Source organism: Myxine glutinosa, chromosome 4, assembly GCF_964187855.1.
Source record: "Myxine glutinosa chromosome 4, kmMyxGlut1.1, whole genome shotgun sequence".
In the NCBI taxonomy this organism is placed as follows: domain Eukaryota; kingdom Metazoa; phylum Chordata; class Myxini; order Myxiniformes; family Myxinidae; genus Myxine; species Myxine glutinosa.
The window spans coordinates 7,638,025-7,656,003 of record NC_136264.1 but is presented as its reverse complement, the minus strand read 5'-3'; the positions used below and the strand labels follow the sequence as shown (position 1 = coordinate 7,656,003).

Below are 17,979 nucleotides of genomic sequence, written 5' to 3'. Positions count from 1 at the left end.
TTTATGGCACAAATAAGGGCTTATATGGTAGAGTCAGAGCATAGGATGGATGCTCGGAGTGAGTGATTGGGAAATCAAATTGGGGGATTGAAAAATGAAATGGGTGGCCAAATGAAAGAAATGAAAGACGGGTTAAACAATTTGGAAAACAAAATGGGTGGCCAAATGAAAGAAATGAAAGACGGGTTAAATAATTTGGAAAACAAAATGGGGGGCCAATTGAAGGAAATGGGGGACAAATCTGGCAGGGAAATAACAGGGTTGGAAAACAAGATGGGAGATCAATTAGAAGAGGTAAAAAACGGGCTGGAAAGCAAAATGGACGCCCAAAAGAACGAATTGGAACAAATGAGTGTGGCATCTAAGAGGGAAATAGAAGAAATGGGGGAGGACATAAGGCGCGGGGTGAGCGAAGAGGTCGCAGGGGTACGCGACGAGGTAAAGCAGTGCGAGGAGCGCATGGAGAGAGAGTTGAGGAAGAGTACGGCTAGGTTACATGGGGGTATTGAGGAGTTGACGCGGGAAGTAGAAAAGCTGACGGTGGGACAGAAGGAATTAAGGGAGCAAGTGGGTAGGAACACCGACGTGATAGGGGGACTGAAATCAGCACAAAAAGAAATTAAGAAAGAACTTATAGCGACGAAGAAAGAATGTCAGATGGTACACGAGGGGCTGACGAAGAGGTTAGATGACGTGGTAGGGACGTTGGGGGCAAGGGAACGAGAAGTCAGGACCCATATAGAGATTACCAAGGTGGCCTGAGAAGAAGAGATTGTGGGGGCGCACCGGAAAATAGAGGAGGTGAAACAAAAGTTGGAGGAGGTAGAAGAAGGGGTGAGTGAAATTAAAAAGAGACGGAGGGAGACTAAAAATGAAATAAAGGAGGAGGTGGTGGAATTTGTACAAGATCTGTGTTCACATCGTAATGACGTGCTCGCTAACCAAATAAAGAGTTTGCAGGTGGTGGAGGAGAAGCGAAGAGGAAGAAGCGCCGAGGTGAGTGGCGATAATGTTGGAAATGTATATGGTGTGAGGGGAGGTTCGATGAGCTTTGGGAGTTGGCATAGACCCGGGTGTTCGTGAAAGGCCGATAATAAGGTGTGCGACTGGTCCGGAGTGCGTGGAGAGAGAGTGTGCGCAGGGATGTCCGACCATGGGGAGTGCGAGAGGTGTTGGTGAGCCGGGGTGTGCGAGTATGGAATGGGTAAGCGGGTTGCGACGAGGCGACCCAAGCATCGACACCGACAGGGGTAGTCTTCAGAGGGACGGGGGATGCACGCGAGCCCCTGGGGAATAGTGTACTATGGGGGCCCGAACTGTTCGGCCCTGCGTTAATTCCACAGGGAGCGACGCACGGGGTCCAGCCTTCGGGTAGCCATAAGGTTCCACTCGCGCCGTATGACGGCAAGAGTGATTTGAGGGCGTACCTGGCGCAATTCGACCATGTGTGTAGGGGGAATGGTTGGAACCCAGACAGAGGTGGGGTACACCTTGTGGAGGAACTGCCCGGCGCGGCGGCGGAGGTTCTGACGGCCTTACCACCGGGTGCTATCACCCTGCCAGACCTCCGTGCGGCCTTAATTAATCGTTTTGGTATAGAACAGCAGAGCGAGCTTGTTAAAGCTCAGCTCGCGGTGCGAAAAAGAAAGCCCCAGGAGACCATCGGGGAGCTTGCGTATGACATTCGCCGCGCAGTGGGAATCGCACACGCAGACATGGCAGCGACCTCCCAGGAAAGCCTGGCGCTGGACCATTTCATCCAGGCCTTCCCGGACCACGAGCTTCGGCAACAGCTCGCCATGTGGCACCTGCAGACCTTGAGCCAGGCGGCCGACGCTGTGGCCCGTTGGGAAGCAGCGAGGCCCCTGGCCCGGGGAAGCGAGCGCCATGCAGTGGCGGTGCGACAGGTAGGGCCCGTGGCTGGTGGCGGCCCCCTGAGGGGGTCCGCCCCCGAAAGGGGCCCTGACCTAGAATGCATGGTCTGAAGGCTGGTGGACCAGCGCCTGGCGGGATCTGGACCATGGCCGGCAGCTCCGGAGGTGGCACACGGTAGGCCACGGACAAATGCCCCAATTAGGACCTTCAGGGGGGGCAATTTGGAATTCCGGAGGCAGGCACCTTACCAGGTGAGGTGCTTTAATTGTAGCCGGCTGGGTCACCGTGCGTGGGTGTCGAGCCCCGCGCCGGGACGGACCCCGGCAGCCGGGACCATCAACTCCGCCTGGTACGGGTCGGACTAGCCGACCCCAGACACCCCCCGCCAGGGTCCGGGAAACTAATATGTGCCGAGCATGCAGGGCCATGTTCGGTAGTAGGGGATGGAGAAGAGCCCTCATTGACGCGACAGGTCATCTATTCTGGCCAAATTGGTACTGGTAGTTTAACAATTCGGTGCAAAATTGCCGGCATGGGGGTAGACGCCGTAGTGGACACAGGCGCTAGCGCCACGATCATCAGCCCTGTGATCCTTAATTCGAGTGCAGACGGCTGGGATAAAATCCAGCGTCTAGAAAATCATAGTTTGCAGCTGGCTTCCGGGGTAACGGCCCCCATCATAGGGCGTGGTTTTGTAACCCTCAAGTTGGGGTCGGTAAAGAGGGAGATAGAAGTTTGGGTGGCGGAGGTGTGCGACCCATGCCTAATCGGGTTGGATTTGTTGACTGCCAGCGGTTGTAAAATCGATTTGTGCCGGGGGACCCTGCAAATGGGAATAGATGAGCTGCCATTGGGAGGGGTGAGCACGGCCGAAAGGACGGAGCTGGAGGCTTCTGAGGCCGTGACCATTCCCCCAAGGGCCGAGGCAATAGTGCCGGCCGGATGGCTAGCTCGCCCAACATGGCAGGAGTCCTGCGGCCTAGTCAAACTGGTGGCAGCGCAGTCCATCCCGGGTTAATCGTGGGCCACACCCTCGTAAAAACGGACGGGCCGGTGGTGGCCGTCCGAGTAATTAATATTAGTATGGAACCACGCACTATAGGACGGGGCACGAAGATAGCCGGCTGCACCCCAGTTAATGAAGTCGCGGCAGTGAGGGGCGAGAACATCCAGCTGAGCCGGCCCCAGAGGGAGTCTTTACAAAATAGTAGGAATTGGCCCGATCCCATTTGTGAGATGGTAAATCGAAGTAGCGTAGAGTTGGAGGATACCCAGAGGGAGGCCTTACACAAATTAATTGAGACCCATTTGGATATCTTCTCCTTGTCCTCCGAGGATATTGGACGTACGATCCTGGTGAAACATCACATCCACACCGGTGAGGCCCGGCCCATTCGTCAGCCCGCCCGACGGCTCCCTTGGAGCAAGAGGGAGGAGGCTGATGAGCAGGTAGAAAAGATTCTCGATGCAGGTATCATCGAGCCCTCGGGAAGTCCTTGGATGTCACCCGTTGTGTTGGTCAAAAAGAAAGATGGGACCACGCGTTTCTGCGTGGACTATCGCCAACTAAACAACGTGACACTCAAAGACTCGTATCCCCTGCCAAGAATTGACGATACCCTCGATGCCGTTGCGGGCTCAAATTGGTTCTCAACCTTGGACCTCAAGAGTGGGTATTGGCAGGTGGAGATGGATCGGGCAGGGAAGGAGAAAACGGCATTTTCCACAGGTAAGGGGCTGTAGCAGTTCACTGTGATGCCGTTTGGTTTGTGTAACGCCCCCGCCACCTTTGAACGATTGATGGAGCATGTACTGGGCGGCATGCCATGGCAGTCATGCCTGGTGTACCTAGATGACGTCCTGGTGCATGCTAAAACATTCCCCCAAGCCAAAGCTAATTTGGACCAGGTGTTTGGGTGCCTCAGCCAGGCAGGGTTGAAGTTGAGTCCAAGTAAATGCACTTTGTTTGCTAGAGAGGTAGCCAGCCCTACCGTTCGCCCTGTAATAATCCCGTGTGCGAAAACGGCACGTGAAGAGCTCCTGCCGTCTTTATCCATCTTCTTCACGGTGCGAGTTGGGGACCGGAGGAAGAGCTGCCCAGACGCCATTCCTGGACGTGCTGACCTGTTCATCTGCAATCCCCGTGTGAATGTCTGTGTGTGAACGGGCCCGTTTGTCTTGGGATAAGTTAAGACTGTTTAAGACAGCACTGTGTTTTCTTCCTCTTCTTCTTATTGTACAAAGTGTAAATAAATCGTGTTATTCCTTTCTTCCAAGTTCGACCGAAATGTGGTCGACAGAAAGAGAGTGGCAATTATATGTGTGGGAAAATTGCATGCTCAGTCAGGGTTTCCCAGATAGCTCAGATTGCAGAGCTCTGGTACGGTTTTCCAGAGGACCTGGGTTCGATTCCTGTTCTGGGCCCGTAATTTTCCCACATATATCAATTTAATTATGTCGCATTGTGAAACAAAACACCATCAGTTATAAACACACTGCCTAATACAGTATGGAACATTTAACTTACATTTTCTAATGAAGGTAGTATAATATATATATATATATATATATACGAGCTGCGCTCGCGTCATCAAGCGTCGTTACTGAGGAACGGGCTTATTTTAGCTGAGGCTAATGACTGTACCTGAGTTGCTGTGTTGTCATGATTTTCACCAATCATAATACAAACAATTACTTTGCACAAATGTATTTGTTGTGTTTGTGATATTACAGTTTTATAGGCAATTTAGGTTGAAGATTTAGGTTGAATGTTTTTTTTTCAAGAAAGAACCCCTCAGCACATACATAGGGGAGGGGTAGGTGCAGACTGGAAATTTGGGACGATTACACCTCACCACCACGTAATTCAAAACACCTCACCACCACATAATTCAAAACACCTCACCACCACGTAATTCAAAACACCTCACAGCCATCAAACACTAAATAAAAACACCTCACAGCCATAAAACACGTAAAAAAAACACCTCACAGCCATAAAACACGTAATAAAAACACCTCACCACCACGAAATTAAAAACACCTCACAGCCATAAAACACGTAATAAAAACACCTCACAGCCATAAAACACGTAATAAAAACACCTCACAGCCATAAAACACGTAATAAAAACACCTCACAGCCATAAAACACGTAATAAAAACACCTCACCACCACAAAATTAAAAACACCTCAGCCATAAAACACATAATAAAAACACCTCACAGCCATAAAACACGTAATAAAAACACCTCACAGCCAAAAACATGTAATAAAAACACCTCACAGCCATAAAACACGTAATAAAAACACCTCACAGCCAAAAACACGTAATAAAAACACCTCACAGCCATAAAACACGTTATAAAAACACACCACAAAATTAAAAACACCTCACAGCCATAAAACACGTAATAAAAACACACCACCACAAAATTAAAAACACCTCAGCCATAAAACATGTAATAAAAACACCTCACCACCACGAAATTAAAAACACCTCACAGCCATAAAACACGTAATAAAAACACACCACCACAAAATTAAAAACACCTCACAGCCATAAAACACGTAATAAAAACACACCACCACAAAATTAAAAACACCTCAGCCATAAAACATGTAATAAAAACACCTCACCACCACGAAATTAAAAACACCTCACAGCCATAAAACACGTAATAAAAACACCGCACAGTCATAAAACACGCAATAAAAACACCTCACAGCCATAAAACACGTAATAAAAACACCTCACCACCACAAAATTAAAAACACCTCACAGCCACAAAATTAAAAACACCTCACCCCCACGTCATTTAAAAACACCTCACCACCACGTAATTATAAATACCTCACCACCATGTAATTATAAATACCTCAACAACACGTAATTATAAATACATCACCACCATGTAATTATAAATACCTCACCACCATGTGATTATAAATACCTCAACAACATGTAATTATAAATACCTCACCACCATGTAATTATAAATACCTCACCACCATGTAATTATAAATACCTCAACAACACGTAATTATAAATACCTCACCACCACGTAATTATAAATACCTCACCACCATGTAATTATAAATACCTCAACGACACGTAATTATAAACACCTCACCACCACGTAATTCAAAACACCTCACCACCAAGTAATTCAAAACACCGCACCACCATGTAATTCAAAACACCTCACCACCATGTAATTCAAAACAACTCACCACCATGTAATTCAAAACACCTCACCACGATGTAATTCAAAACACCTCACCACCAAGTAATTCAAAACACCTCACCACCATGTAATTCAAAACACCTCACCACCATGTAATTCAAAACCCCTCACCACCATGTAATTCAAAACACCTCACCACCATGTAATTCAAAACACCTCACCACCATGTAATTCAAAACCCCTCACCACCATGTAATTCAAGACACCTCACCACCATGTAATTCAAAACATCTCACCACCATGTAATTCAAAACACCTCACCACCATGTAATTCAAAACCCCTCACCACCATGTAATTCAAAACACCTCACCACCATGTAATTCAAAACACCTCACCACCAAGTAATTCAAAACACCTCACCACCATGTAATTCAAAACACCTCACCACCAAGTAATTCAAAACACCTCACCACCAAGTAATTTAAAACACCTCACCACCATGTAATTCAAAACACCTCACCACCAAGTAATTCAAAACACCTCACCACCATGTAATTCAAAACACCTCACCACCAAGTAATTCAAAACACCTCACCACCACGTAATTCAAAACACCTCACCACCAAGTAATTCAAAACACCTCACCACCATGTATTTCAAAACACCTCACCACCATGTAATTCAAAACACCTCACCACCATGTAATTCAAAACACCTCACCACCATGTAATTCAAAACACCTCACCACCACGTAATTCAAAACACCTCACCACCAAGTAATTTAAAACACCTCACAGCCATAAGACACGTAATGAAAACACCTCACCACCACGAAATTAAAAACACCTCACCACCACAAAATTAAAAACACCTCACAGCCATCAAACACTAAATAAAAACACCTCACAGCCATAAAACACGTAAAAAAAACACCTCACAGCCATAAAACACGTAATAAAAACACCTCACAGCCATAAAACACGTAATAAAAATACCTCACCACCACGAAATTAAAAACACCTCACAGCCATCAAACACGTAATAAAAACACCTCACAGCCATAAAACACGTAATAAAAACACCTCACCACCATGAAATTAAAAACACCTCACAGCCATAAAACACGTAATAAAAACACCTCACAGCCATAAAACATGTAATAAAAACACCTCACCACCACGAAATTAAAAACACCTCACAGCCAAACATGCAATAAAAACACCTCACAGCCATAAAACACGTAATAAAAACACCTCACAGCCATAAAACACGTCATAAAAACACCTCACCACCACGAAAATAAAAACACCTCACAGCCAAACATGCAATAAAAACACCTCACAGCCATAAAACACGTAATAAAAACACCTCACCACCACGAAAATAAAAACACCTCACAGCCAAACATGCAATAAAAACACCTCACAGCCATAAAACACGTAATAAAAACACCTCACCACCACGAAATTAAAAACACCTCACAGCCTTAAAACACTTAATAAAAACACCTCACAGCCATAAAACACGTAATAAAAACACCTCACCACCACGAAAATAAAAACACCTCACAGCCATCAAACATGCAATAAAAACACCTCACAGCCATAAAACACGTAATAAAAACACCTCACAGCCATAAAACACGTAATAAAAACACCTCACAGCCATAAAACACGTAATAAAAACACCTCACAGCCATAAAACACGTAATAAAAACACCTCACAGCCATAAAACACGTAATAAAAACACACCACCACAAAATTAAAAACACCTCAGCCATAAAACACGTAATAAAAACAACCCACCACCACGAAATTAAAAACACCTCACAGCCATCAAACACGTAATAAAAACACCTCACAGTCATAAAACCCGTAATAAAAACACCTCACAGCCATAAAACACGTAATAAAAACACCTCACAGTCATAAAACCCGTAATAAAAACACCTCACAGCCATAAAACACGTAATAAAAACACCTCACCACCACAAAATTAAAAACACCTCACAGCCATAAAACACATAATAAAAACACCTCACAGCCACGAAATTAAAAACACCTCACCCCCACGTCATTTAAAAACACCTCACCACCACGTAATTCAAAACACCTCATCACCAACTAATTCAAAACACCTCACCACCACATAATTAAAAACACCTCACCACCACGTAATTATAAATACCTCACCACCATGTGATTATAAATACCTCAACAACACGTAATTATAAATACCTCACCACCATGTAATTATAAATACCTCAACAACACGTAATTATAAATACCTCAACAAGTAATTATAAATACCTCACCACCATGTAATTATAAATACCTCACCACCATGTGATTATAAATACCTCAACAACACGGAATTATAAATACCTCACCACCATGTAATTATAAATACCTCAACAACACGTAATTATAAATACCTCACCACCATGTAATTATAAATACCTCAACAACACGTAATTATAAATACCTCAACAAGTAATTATAAATACCTCACCACCATGTAATTATAAATACCTCACCACCATGTGATTATAAATACCTCAACAACACGGAATTATAAATACCTCACCACCATGTAATTATAAATACCTCACCACCATGTAATTATAAATACCTCAACAACACGGAATTATAAATACCTCACCACCATGTAATTATAAATACCTCACCACCATGTAATTATAAATACCTCAACAACACGTAATTATAAATACCTCACCACCATGTAATTATAAATACCTCACCACCATGTGATTATAAATACCTCAACAACACGTAATTATAAATACCTCACCACCATGTAATTATAAATACCTCAACAACACGTAATTATAAATACCTCAACAAGTAATTATAAATACCTCACCACCATGTAATTATAAATACCTCAACAACACGTAATTATAAATACCTCAACAAGTAATTATAAATACCTCACCACCATGTAATTATAAATACCTCACCACCATGTGATTATAAATACCTCAACAACACGGAATTATAAATACCTCACCACCATGTAATTATAAATACCTCACCACCATGTAATTATAAATACCTCAACAACACGGAATTATAAATACCTCACCACCATGTAATTATAAATACCTCAACAACACGTAATTATAAATACCTCACCACCATGTAATTATAAATACCTCACCACCATGTGATTATAAATACCTCAACAACACGTAATTATAAATACCTCACCACCATGTAATTATAAATACCTCAACAACACGTAATTATAAATACCTCAACAAGTAATTATAAATACCTCACCACCATGTAATTATAAATACCTCACCACCATGTGATTATAAATACCTCAACAAGTAATTATAAATACCTCACCACCATGTAATTATAAATACCTCAACAACACGTAATTATAAATACCTCACCACCATGTAATTATAAATACCTCACCACCATGTGATTATAAGTACCTCAACAACACGTAATTATAAATACCTCACCACCATGTAATTATAAATACCTCAACAACACGTAATTATAAATACCTCAACAAGTAATTATAAATACCTCACCACCATGTAATTATAAATACCTCAACAACACGTAATTATAAATACCTCAACAAGTAATTATAAATACCTCACCACCATGTAATTATAAATACCTCAACGACATGTAATTATAAATACCTCAACAACACGGAATTATAAATACCTCACCACCATGTAATTATAAATACCTCACCACCAAGTAATTATAAATACCTCACCACCATGTAATTATAAATACCTCAACAACACGTAATTATAAACACCTCAACAAGTAATTATAAATACCTCACCACCATGTAATTATAAATACCTCAACGACATGTAATTATAAACACCTCACCACCATGTAATTATAAATACCTCAACAACACGTAATTATAAATACCTCAACAAGTAATTATAAATACCTCACCACCATGTAATTATAAATACCTCAACAACACGTAATTATAAACACCTCAACAAGTAATTATAAATACCTCACCACCATGTGATTATAAATACCTCAACAACACGTAATTATAAATACCTCAACAAGTAATTATAAATACCTCACCACCATGTAATTATAAATACCTCACCACCATGTGATTATAAATACCTCAACAAGTAATTATAAATACCTCAACAACACGTAATTATAAATACCTCAACAAGTAATTATAAATACCTCACCACCATGTGATTATAAATACCTCAACAACACGTAATTATAAATACCTCAACAAGTAATTATAAATACCTCACCACCATGTAATTATAAATACCTCACCACCATGTGATTATAAATACCTCAACAAGTAATTATAAATACCTCAACAACACGTAATTATAAATACCTCAACAAGTAATTATAAATACCTCACCACCATGTAATTATAAATACCTCAACAACACGTAATTATAAACACCTCAACAAGTAATTATAAACACCTCACCACCATGTAATTATAAATACCTCAACAACACGTAATTATAAATACCTCAACAAGTAATTATAAATACCTCACCACCATGTAATTATAAATACCTCAACAACACGTAATTATAAACACCTCAACAAGTAATTATAAATACCTCACCACCATGTAATTATAAATACCTCACCACCATGTGATTATAAATACCTCAACAAGTAATTATAAATACCTCAACAACACGTAATTATAAATACCTCAACAAGTAATTATAAATACCTCACCACCATGTAATTATAAATACCTCAACAACACGTAATTATAAACACCTCAACAAGTAATTATAAATACCTCACCACCATGTAATTATAAATACCTCACCACCATGTAATTATAAATACCTCAACAACACGTAATTATAAATACCTCAACAAGTAATTATAAATACCTCACCACCATGTAATTATAAATACCTCAACAACACGTAATTATAAACACCTCAACAAGTAATTATAAACACCTCACCACCATGTAATTATAAATACCTCAACAACACGTAATTATAAATACCTCAACAAGTAATTATAAATACCTCACCACCATGTGATTTAAAAACACCTCACCAACACATCTTTTAAAAACACCTCACCACCACATAAGTTAAAATACCTCACCACCACGTGATTCAAAACCACCACAACGTTATTAAAAACACTTCACAACCACGGAAACAAAAGTTTGAGGGAGTCGTTAAGTGACAACACAGACACTGCCCAGATGTGTCGATATAGAGATAAATGACTGTACCCGAGTTGCCGTTTTGTCATGGTTTAAACCAATCATAATTCAAACAATTATTTTGCACAAATGTATTTGTAAAATACGTGATATCACATTTTATAAACAGTTGAAGTTGAAAACTTAAGTTGGAAAAAAAAAAATTTCCCCAAAAAATTCCCAAAACAATAAATAATAATAATTGGAAACTTTTTCATAAAAAATACCCTTAGGACATACCGACGGGGGAGATAGGTGCATACCAGAAGTTTGGTACGATTTCACAAAAGTTTGAGAAAGTAGTTCAGTGACAAGACAACACAACACAACACAGGACAGGACAGACGCTGCACAGGTGTGTGTGTGTGTGTGTGTGTGTGTGTGTGTGTGTGTGTGTGTGTGTGTGTGTGTGTGTGTGTGTGTGTGTGTGTGTGTGTGTGTGTGTGTGTATCTGCGTTTGTGTGAAAACATCTATTCATGATCATTGCATTACATTACCTTGCTGGAAGGCAACCTTTACACGTTCAGCTCCAAGTTCACAATCCCGTCCCTCATAAATCACAAGGCAATCACACTTGTATTGACATTCGGTGCTGTTCTCACTTTCAATACTAACACAAGTGCCACCATGATTGCAGGGGTTCACATCACATTGCTCCTTGTGGCATTTCTCAATTTTGCAGCACGTGCCATTGCCTGAGGATGGGAAGTGGGAAATGGGAATGCATAGACAACATGGTGCTGCTCAGTATATTCGGTTTTAATGGCAGCAGAACTCAATTAAAGTTGTATTGATGCACTCTTTGTGATTTTTCTTCATATACAACGTCTAAGGCTCGTAATGGAGGTGCCCTCACACACACATGGACATATACAAGGCCTAAGGCTCGTAATGGAGGTGCCCTTACACACACATAGACATATACAAGGCCTAAGGCTCGTAATGGAGGTGCCCTCACACACACATGGACATATACAAGGTCTAAGGCTCGTAATGGAGGTGCCCTTACACACGTATGGACATATGCAAGGTCTAAGGCTCGTAATGGAGGTGCCCTTACACACACATGGACATATACAAGGCCTAAGGCTCGTAATGGAGGTGCCCTTACACACGTATGGACATATACAAGGCCTAAGGCTCGTAATGGAGGTGCCCTTACACACGTATGGACATATACAAGGCCTAAGGCTCGTAATGGAGGTGCCCTTACACACACATGGACATATACAAGGCCTAAGGCTCGTAATGGAGGTGCCCTTACACACGTATGGACATATACAACGTCTAAGGCTCGTAATGGAGGTGCCCTCACACACACATGGACATATACAAGGCCTAAGGCTCGTAATGGAGGTGCCCTTACACACACATGGACATATACAAGGCCTAAGGCTCGTAATGGAGGTGCCCTCACACACACATGGACATATACAAGGTCTAAGGCTCGTAATGGAGGTGCCCTTACACACGTATGGACATATGCAAGGTCTAAGGCTCGTAATGGAGGTGCCCTTACACACACATGGACATATACAAGGCCTAAGGCTCGTAATGGAGGTGCCCTTACACACGTATGGACATATACAAGGCCTAAGGCTCGTAATGGAGGTGCCCTTACACACGTATGGACATATACAAGGCCTAAGGCTCGTAATGGAGGTGCCCTTACACACACATGGACATATACAAGGCCTAAGGCTCGTAATGGAGGTGCCCTTACACACGTATGGACATATACAAGGCCTAAGGCTCGTAATGGAGGTGCCCTTACACACACATGGACATATACAAGGATTAAGGCTCGTAATGGAGGTGCCCTTACACACGTATGGACATATACAAGGCCTAAGGCTCGTAATGGAGGTGCCCTTACACACGTATGGACATATACAAGGCCTAAGGCTCGTAATGGAGGTGCCCTTACACACACATGGACATATACAAGGTCTAAGGCTCGTAATGGAGGTGCCCTCACATATGCATGGATATATGCAAGGTCTTAGGCTCGGTAGTGGAGGTACCCTCACATGTGCATAGACATATTGACGAGACAAACACTGAGCTTGGTCGTCCAGGCAAAATAAAGTTTGCCTTGGAACAAATTACAATATTTAAACAGCGTTCTTCCTTGTGCCTAGATACACCCACACACCAGATTAGAAGTTGGTACTTCACTTATTTTTTAAGATATTCAGCTCAAGGTTCAGACATACATGGCGGTGGCCATCTTGGATTTTGACGTGGCGACAGAATTTTCAATAGCGTTCTTCCTTATTCGTAGATACACCCACACACAAGATTAGAAGTTGGTACTTCGCTTATTTTTCAAGATATTTCGCTCACAAGGTTCAGACATACATATGGTGGCGGCCATCTTGGATTTTGACGTGGCGACCCAATTTTCAATAGGGTTCTTCCTTATGCCGAGATACACCCACACACCAGATTAGAAGTTGGTACTTCGCTTATTTTACAAGATATTCCGGTCACAAGTTTCAGACATACATGGCATCAGACATACATGGCGGCGGCCATCTTGGATTTTGACGTGGGTTGCACCCACACACCAAATTTGAATGCGGTCCTTCACTTATGCACGCACGCACGTACTCACGCATGCACGCACGCCCGCACGGACGGACGGACGGACGGGAAAACCATATCGACCAGGAGCCCAGAAGGTTTATTCAAGTGAAAAGCACCGAAGCAACTGACCATGTGGGTTGAAAGGGTTCTTCCCCCACATCACAAAAATGCATTGCTGCCGGGTCAGGGCCGGTGCCTTCCTGCCCAAATCGCCCAAAATAGAGACGCCATTACCGAAAATCCTATTTTCTTCAATATCTGGAAAACTATACATGGCAGTATCACAAATCTGGTGTCTACACCCATGTTTTCATGGTCAATCATTATAAAAATGCATTTCTCCTTAGCCAAGGTTGTGTCTTTCCTGCCCAAAAGCACCCAAAGTAAGGAAACCATTGCTGAAAATCCTATTTCCCTCAATATCTGGACAACTATACATGGGAGTATCACAAATCTGCTGTCTCCACCCATGTTTTCATGGTCAAACATTACAAAAATGCAGTTTTCTCCTTCGTAAGGGTCATATTTTTCCTGCCCAAAAGCTCCCAAAGTCAGGAAACAATTGCTGAAATCCTACTTTCCTCAATATCTGGAAAACTATACATGAGAATATCACAAATGATGTGTCTACACCCATGTTTTCATGGTCAATTATTACATTGCCAACAATTGCAGTGCTTTAAAAATGACTAAATTCACCATGTATTATCTAAACAATGGTGTATTATATTGTACCGTACATGGTGTTATGTAACATGTCTTGATTTTATTGCAAAATTTGCTATACTAGTTGCACCAATGTTTTTGATTTCCTTAAACCCCAAGGAACACAGCTGGGTTGGTGTCATTTTTTTTTTCCTATTATTCCAATGGTGGCCATTTTGAATTTTACAATGTCCGCTATTTTTAGATAAAAATAACTATATCTCAGGTTCTAGTACAGCATCTAGTACAGTTATTTGGTGCCAATGGGTAGGTTTATGGGATCAAATAATTCAAATTTACTATTATTTCCAATGTTGCTGAGTATCCATCTGCCAAAATTCAAGATGGTGGCCAAAATGGCTTCCAAAATGGACGCCACAGCAGGAAAAAAAATTCTGCCAGCTTAATGACTGTGGGAAAAAAAACGTGACCATGATCACGGAAGATGGTGATAATACGAAATTATTAAATTAAATTGGACACATCTGGGTATCCGCAGTAAAAAAAAAAAAAAAACAACTTTAAAGGGCAGCATAGTGACTACAGGCTTTGTTTACTACAACCATCAGCTCATCTAATTGGGTGGACGTTCTGCATGCCATTGTTTGTATCAAAAGGTGACTAGTGTCATTGAACAGTACTATTTTCCTTCTGAAGGACAATGACTCTGCAAGTTGTGAGTTAAGGACACAAGTTGGATGAAAATACCATAATACAGCATTGTTGAGGTAATGCATGGTGAACTAGATATTTTAAATACTGTAAATGTTGTCAATGTAATGACTGACCATGAAAACATGGGTGTAGACACGTCATTTGTGACTTTAAACACTTTTCTTGCACAACGTTTCTAAAGATGTTTAAAACCTAAACACTAATGTCAAATTCATAAACACCGTCTGTTTAATAAACACAAGCCATCAACTTCCTAAACATGTTTAGCATAAATTTAGACATGTTTAGAAACGTGGTGCAAGATAGTGTTTAGAAAAGTGTTTAAAGTCTAAACACTGTTTTGCATATGGTATTATCATGTATAGTTTTCCAGATAATTAGGAAAGTATGATCTTTTAACAATGGTATCCTTACTTTGGGCGCTTTTGGGCTTGACCAAGGAGAAATGCATTTTTATAATGATTCACCATGAAAACATGGGTGTCGACAGCAGATTTGTGATACTCCCATGTATAGTTGTCCAGATATTGAGGGAAATAGGATTTTCAGCAATGGTTTCCTTACTTTGGGCACTTTGGGTGCTTTTGGGTGGGAAAGACACAACCCTGGCTAAGGAGAAATGAATTTTTATAGTGATTGACCATGAAAACATGGGTGTAGACACCAGATTTGTGATACTGCCATGTATAGTTTTCCAGATATTGATGAAAATAGGATTTTCGGTAATGGCGTCCCTATTTTGGGCGATTTGGGCAGGAAGGCACCGGCCCTGACCCGGCAGCAATGCATTTTTTGTGATGTGGGGGTAGAACCCTTTCAACCCACGTGGTCAGTTGCTTCGGCGCTTTTCACTTGAATACACCTTCTGGGCTCCTGGTCTAAAAGTCCCCCTTTCGCTCCGCGGTGCGACGGGGAACAACAACTGGATTGGATAAATAGCTCATTTCCATAAATCTAGTATGGCCACAAAATATCAATAACTCGCCATGTCTTTGCTCTCAGGTGGCAGGACTTCACTGAGCCACCAAAACAACACTTGCATTCTGCTTCTGCATATTGTCGTGTCCCTGGGGTTAAGACCCCAAGAGAACGAATGACCAAAACGAGCTTCAACTCCAAGGTGTACTCCGAACCTTGGCGGGATTATCTTTTGCGCCCGCGGGAAGGCCCGAGCCTTACCTGATCGGGAACACACAGGGTTAATCCGAACCCACAAACGAAGAAATGAAACAAGACAAGAAAAGTAAGATCCAACAAATAATGTTTTAATGAAAATGAATGCAAAGACAATAAAATGTATGTGAGGTAAAACAATTTCCTAATTTTTTTGACGTCTCCACACAGACTCGTATACACACAAGGGGAAAAAGAAAGTAAAAATAAATGATATTTTATTTATTGCTGGCCGGCACTTAGCTTTGCGTCCCCAAGTGGCTAGTATGGCTTGCTGGTCATCGAACCAGAGTCACCGCGTGGGAAGCACACAAGATGGCACGGAACCGCGCCCATAGCCAGCCGCCGGCATGAGGCAAGCAGGCAGGATCCCTCTGTTTCGCTCGCGACCCCCTCCTTCAACCAACACCTCCTCCTTCCATGTTGCAAAAGTCCCAAAGCCCTGACACATCTCCTCACTAGCACACCCGAGAAAAGAGCGTCCACTTGAGACAAGAGCCAGAACGAGAGAGAGAGAGAGAGAGAGAGAGAGAGAGCAAGATGGTGCGACGCATCTCTTTTCCTTTCAGCTCTCGAATATTCAATGCTGACGTCACACTTAGTGGGGTGCCTGGACCATCAGTCATTTCAAGTTGATGCAAAAGTTTACTTTTTGGTTTCACCTTGAAGGTTGGGATCTGAATAACAAACTTGGTCTGAGTGGACAACGATCAGCCCCCATTGGGGCACTTGGGGGATTGGGGGGTTCCTGACCCCACCGTGAGAGGAATGTGAAAAGTTCAAACTGTTCTAACTTTTGAATGGATGATCCGATCTGAACATATTTGGTATCAGCAGCTTTGTGATGCAGAGTAGCAACCTCATTTATAAGTACAGTGGAACCTTGACTTACGAGTGCCCCAACTTACGAGTTTTTCGAGATACGAGCCCTCGCTCGGGCGGTTTATTGCTTTGAGATGCGAGCCGAGATCTGAGTTACGAGCTTTCGCCACCCGGTCACGTGGTTATCTTGCCGTGCAAGTACAGTATCTCTGCCGTATATCGCTGCATTTTTGTTTTCGCATTTTGGTTATTTTGGAAAATTTCTTAGTTTTAACCATGGGGCCTAAGAAAGTGAGTGCCAAGTGCAGTGCTGAGAAGAAGAAGAGGATGATGAGCTTGGCTATAAAACACGCAATCGTCGAACAACATGAGCGAGGTGTGCGTGTTGTCGACTTGGTGAGGCGGATGTGAAGGCAGCTGAAGATTTTATTATAACTTTTGCCGAACTGATAGAAGCCGAACGATACATCCCCCAGCAAATCTTCAACTGTGACGAGACAGGGCTCTTCTGGAAAAAGATGCCGAGGAGGACGTATATAACGGCAGAGGAGAAGAGCATGCCAGGCCACAACTTGTTCAGAGTGCCGGCGATAGCTCGCCTTCTCTTTGTGGAAAACACGGTACTGAGAAGAAGAAGAGGATGATGTGCTTGGATATAAAACACGCAATCGTCGAAAAACATGAGCGAGGTGTGCGTGTTGTCGA

General features: G+C 42.4%; 1 protein-coding gene across 4 annotated transcripts in view; it reads right to left on the bottom strand.

Moving 5' to 3' along the window:
- Window positions 1-17,979, bottom strand: part of LOC137424369 (mucin-4-like) — a 115,920-nt gene that overhangs the window by 48,900 nt on the left and 49,041 nt on the right. For all 4 annotated transcript variants that reach the window (XM_078775402.1, XM_078775399.1, XM_078775401.1 and 1 more), the window contains one exon: window positions 11,808-12,005. In XM_078775402.1, coding sequence (XP_078631528.1) covers window positions 11,808-12,005 — 198 coding nt within the window. The remainder of the gene's footprint in view (window positions 1-11,807; window positions 12,006-17,979) is intronic.